A 6,000-nucleotide genomic window follows, 5' to 3' on the forward strand; every position below is an offset into this window, starting at 1 on the left:
TAAAAATATTATGTTTTTTTATTTTAATTTTGTGGTTTTGTATATTTTTGTTATTTTTTTTTTTGCTTTTGTTAAGAGGTTGTTGAGGTCATGTTTTTTTTTTTTTTGTTGAATTAGGTGAAGATGTTGTGCTCGTTTTTATTCTAATTTTTATAAAATAATTAATTTAATTTTTTTTTTGCTTTATATTAGAGAACATAGTAACTAGGATTTTTGACTTGAATTGATGAATAACTGTAAAAATTGAGATATATTAAAATTTTTATAATAATTTTGAATAATATTCAAAGCATAAATTTTTAAAAATTTAATTTTTATAATGAATCTAGTGCAATTGTACTCGAATTACACTTGAAATATAAGCATTTTTCCATTTTTTTGATGGGATTTGAATTTATTTATTGAATACTTTACATACGATACAGTACATATGCATATTTTTAATTTAATTAAATAAAATAATGTTATGCATATTCTGATGATTTTTTAATTAATGCTTGTTTTAAAAGAATACATAAACTATATAAATTAATTCTGGCTAAGTAGGTTACTGAATATAGTTGTTATAAAATAATTTGATTTTCTACTTTTGTTTTGCAAAAATTGTATGGGAGTACATACACATATACATATGTATGTCAAGGAAATTGTTGTTTGTTTTTTTAATTTTGGATTTTACTTATTCTTTTTATTTTAATGTTTTTCACTAAATTTTTCAAATGTATTCACTGAAATGATATTGTAAAAAATTACAATTAGTTTCAGATTACTGGTATGTACCTACATTCAATAGGTCTGTGATCTGCGCATACAATTCATAGTAAACAAAAATTGAACTCATTTACTTCCACTTTAAAAACGTTGCTTTACAATATTGCATAAAATTAAAAAAGTTTACGAACCATTTTTAATTTAAATTGTCTTATTTTTTGTTTATTGATTACTAATGCTGAACGATGTAGTGTAGATATAGTCAATAAATGACACAATGTTTGCCGCGATTGTTATAACTTATTTAAAAAACATGTCTGTTTTCTTGAATTTTCAATATTAGTAAATTCTAATTCTAAATCCGATGTCTAAATCCACATATTGATTTTCTCTTTTTTGAGAATTTTTGAGTTTATTCAAATTTTACTTGTTTATACATTTGCTAACAAATTTAAAGATTATATCTAGTTTGCATATCGGTTTCTTAATTCTTTCCAAATGGTAACACCTTATATGCTAAAATTAATTTATTATACAAGAGAAAAATAATTTATAAAGAGAATTTTTAATTTATGAATAGAGAAATTCTCTCTTTCTTTTATTGTCAGGTATTTATTATATGTAGGTAGAATAAGTGAGCATTATTAGATTTATTTTTTTTTTAAATATATTAAAATTATTATTTATAATATATTAATTTTTTAAATAACATATAATAATAAATTCAATTAATTTACCTTCAAATAAAAATATATAAAGGAACATAATAATTTTGAAATGAAGTGAAGAAAATGTTAAATAGTGTCTATGTTTAATAAAATTAATTTATTTTTAAATAATTAACATTTTTTTTTTATATAAAATAAATTTATATTATTAATAATATTTAATCACATTTGAAAAAAAAAAAATTAATATAAAAGAATTTTTTCTCTAAAACGAAAACAAAAAATAAATTTTTTTTCTATTAATATAAATTAATAAAATTTAAAGCGAAAGCGCTACTTGAAATCGATGCTGATATATTCACTGAAGGTCGCGAATGCGTCAATTGTGGAGCTATATCAACCCCATTGTGGCGCCGTGATAACACCGGTCATTATTTGTGCAATGCTTGTGGTCTTTACCATAAAATGAATGGCATGAATCGACCATTAGTTAAACAACCTAGACGATTGGTAAAAAATAACAAAAAAAAAAAATGCAAAAATTTAAATTTAAAAAATTTTTTTTTTTAAGAACAAAATTTTATTTTAAATTAAATTAATAAATAAATTGAAATTATTAAGAATAAATGTAAATTCTTATAGAAATCCACTGTTTTCTTAATTATTTTAACTAAACATGATAATTAATCGCTAATCGAGTTTTTTTGAAAATTAAGTATGAAGAAGAAGAAGAAGAAAAACAAACGATAATTTTTAAAATAATCAAAGGAAATTAATTGAATTTATTTTTTATATTATTTTTTTTTTCTAAACACGGCGTCAATTTTCTATTTTTATATAAAATTTTATAATTTTTGTTTAATATAATATATATATAGAAAATTTGCTTTTATTTATTTTAATAATTTATTTGGAATTTGCTTCTTTCACTATATGAAAAACTTCTTTATTAAAAATTAAAACCCAATCATAATCAAAAATTAATCTTTGTAGTAAAATTAACAAAATTATATAGTTGTAATAAGTAATTATAACTAAATAATTAAATAAACTAACAAAATATACTACAAAAATTATTAATTAAAATTAATTTAAATCTCAATCAAATTAAAATTATCCGAAGGAAAGCAAAATAAATTTTTTGTTTGTGTTTTAATGTTTGAAATACAAAAAAAAAAACAAGCGTAGAAAAACAAAAAGAATTGAAAAATAAAATAAAATCAACAAAAACATATTAAACAAAAAAACTAAAATTCAAATTTATAAATTTGCAGTGGCCGCTGATCAAGGCGGAGATTTCTATAAGAACTACTATTCCTCCTATTCAAGTACATTGCCGACTCGGGCGGTAACTGAGGAAAAGACTAGCCGGCGTCTGGTACGTTCAAAGGTTAATATAATTTTTTTTTTTGCTGTTATATCTTTTATTTATGTATTTAATTTTTTTTAAAAATTTTGTTCTTAAATTTTTAAATGATTATTGTGCTTTTTCAATATCAAATGTTAAAATTAATTTAAGAATATTCCGTGGTATAGTTTAGTAAAGTGGAAAAAGCTAAGCACCTGCCCGGCCTGAAAAATTGCCGATTCTAGATGGTGGGTACCTTAAACATAAATATAAAATCATTGTAAGTTGAGCATTACAAAAATATTAAATAAATCGTAAAAGTAATAATTTATTTTAAAATTTATTAAGCAAACAATTCCAATAACAGGAACGTAATTGTATTTTACGTAAAATACATAATTTGAATACAATTTTACAATTATAATTAAAAATATTAAAATTTTGCATTTTATATATTGAAAAAGTACAATTGATATTCGAAAAATTATTAAAGAGTAGCAGACAATATCTTGAAAGAATTCATGAATATTGGAAAAATTTTAAATACTGAAAGTTTTGATTACTGAACTTGTTATTTTTATTTCCCAAATAAACTTTAGAAATTTAAATTTTTTTCCAGTTTGTTTATTTTTTATTGATCCTTTCAAGATATTACTGCTCATAAAATAATTTTTACTTTTTTTTATTAAATTTCATCATATTTATGAAAATTTCAATATTATATATATACGAAAATTTTTAATACTTAAGCAGAGTGCATCAAGACGAGTCGGGTTATCTTGTTCAAACTGTAGTACCACATTAACACCACTTTGGAGACGAAATCTTAACGGTGAACCTGTATGTAATGCTTGTGGTCTCTATTTTAAATTGCATAATATTAAGAGACCTCCTGCAATGAAAAAAGAAACAATACAAGTAAATAAATTTTTTGTTTTTTATTACAAATTGAAATTAATTAATTTTATTTTTAATTTAAATTTTAGACAAGGAAGCGTAAACCTAAAGGAACAGTCAAAGTTGAAAGAAAAGCAAAAATATTGTTAGTTGAAGTAGCGAAAGGTAAGTGAAAGTGCCAAAATTTTGCACTTCATGTAGTTCTTAAGTAATTTTTTTTTTTCAAAATTTACTAACATACTTAATTATTCAAATTACAAAATTTCATTTTAAAATCATTTATAGTTTTCGCACTCATTAGAATCATTATGCGCACTCTTTAAGGTCTTAATATACATAGAATTTTGTTTTTTTTTTTTTTAATTTTCATTTCTAAAAATAAAATTGAACTCTATCGTTTTTTTTTCAATTTTTGTTTATTTTTAGAATCGAAAAATAAAAAATCATCATCAATACAGCATACAAATGCCTTATCCCATTCGAATTTATCAACAACAAATCCAGCTATCACAGTAAACAAAAATAATAAAAATAACAATAAAAATAACAACAATAATTATAATAATAATTTTCTAAATAACAATTACAATCATCAAAATCAAAATATAATTTCACCATCACCATCAACACCATCATCACCATTGTCATCGTCATCGATTAATAATATTCATAATAGAACATTGAATCATAGTTTTAATGAATTATCACCAATATCAAATAATCAAAATTTATCACCATTACATAATAATTATTCATCAACAACTATAAATTCATCTCAGTTAATTTCATCAACAATCCATAACAATGATAATGATAGCAATAATAATAATAATAACTGTATGAATAATGTTATTACAACGTCACCCTCATTATTAGAAAATAATAATAATAATAGCAATAACAATTTCAATTTCATTAATAACAACAATATTAGTCCGACAAATAATAAATTTAATATGTATAAATATTTATCTGAACATCATAATAATCAACAACAGGAAAATCATCAAGAACATCTAACACAACAATTTCATCAACAACAGCAAACACAACCGACAACAACAAACAACAATACATCGATTCACAATCAACAGCAAACACAAACACAACAACAGACACAACAATCACAAACCCAAACTCAACAGACCAATCAACAACAACACCAATCATTGATGAATGGAGCAGAATCAGGAATTCAACAACAGATATACAGCAACCCTCATCTTCATCTTCAACAGCAACTGCAACAACATCATGCCCTTCACCAACATCACCAGGTGGCGGCGGGAATCAATACATCATCGACAGTAGTGGTTGCATCACAAATCACCCCAACATCACAACAGATAATCTCGATACCTGTATCAGTAGTGGAAACTTCACTACAACAACAACAGCAACAGAATATCTCACAACCTATAGATGCCCATCACCAACAACAGCAACAAATATCACGTCAATCCAACAACAACAACAACAACAATCATCATCACCATCATCATCATCACCACCATCACCATCAACAATCACAACAATTACAGCAACAGGAACATTTGAACAACAGCAACAACAACACAATCAATCATCATCAGAATCGTCAAACGCACTCACCACAGGAATTAGCGATCTCGAATATCTCCAATAGTAGCCCACCATATGATCAACATTCACCAACATATTACTATCATGAACAATTAAATAATAGTAATAGTAATAATAGTAATGGTAGTAATATCAATCAAGTTCATTTAATTAAAATTGAAGAAAATCTTCATATGAGTGATCATCATTCAAGTCGTAGTCCATCAATTGATGATACAGATTATGATGGTAATCAACATCATCATCATCATCAACATAATAATCATCCACACAATCATTATCAACATGAACAGGAATCAAATCATCATTTACATCATTATTCAGATGATTTTGGTCATCATATTGATAGTTTACAAAAAATTGAAATGATTGAAAGACAAATTAAAATTGAATGAGCTTAATTAGATAAATGAGGAAAATTTAAAATTATTTGTTTATATATCTTGTAAATAATTTCATATATTTTTTAATTTTTTAAAAATATTAAGTCTTAAAAATAATATAAAATCAAAAATAGAATATTTAATGAAATATTACAATAGAATTAAATATTTTTTAACAATTAAAAGAACAATTATCATTAGGAATATTAAGACTTAGATGCATATGCATATATATTAAAATTAATTAGTCACAGGAATCTCACTTCAGATATTTTTGCTTAGAAAACTCTACAGAAAGTTTTTTTCTTATATTTTTTCAAATTAATCAAATAAATCGTAAATATATTTGGAACACTGAATCAAATAATAATTTTTAATTTAAAGTAAGTCT

At 23.3% G+C, this 6,000-nt stretch overlaps 1 protein-coding gene across 1 annotated transcript in view; it reads left to right on the top strand.

Moving 5' to 3' along the window:
- LOC129608106 (GATA zinc finger domain-containing protein 14-like) overlaps positions 1 to 5,636 on the top strand; it is a 45,604-nt gene extending 39,968 nt beyond the window's left edge. Inside the window, exons 8-11 of the mRNA XM_055519429.1 lie at positions 1,705 to 1,889; positions 3,481 to 3,645; positions 3,714 to 3,789; positions 4,051 to 5,636. Coding sequence (XP_055375404.1) covers positions 1,705 to 1,889; positions 3,481 to 3,645; positions 3,714 to 3,789; positions 4,051 to 5,621 — 1,997 coding nt within the window. The 3' untranslated portion in view covers positions 5,622 to 5,636. The remainder of the gene's footprint in view (positions 1 to 1,704; positions 1,890 to 3,480; positions 3,646 to 3,713; positions 3,790 to 4,050) is intronic.
- The last annotated feature ends 364 nt before the right edge of the window (positions 5,637 to 6,000 follow it).

This window comes from Condylostylus longicornis, unplaced genomic scaffold, assembly GCF_029603195.1.
Source record: "Condylostylus longicornis isolate FDR11 unplaced genomic scaffold, ASM2960319v2 ptg000030l, whole genome shotgun sequence".
Classification (NCBI taxonomy): Eukaryota; Metazoa; Arthropoda; class Insecta; order Diptera; family Dolichopodidae; genus Condylostylus; species Condylostylus longicornis.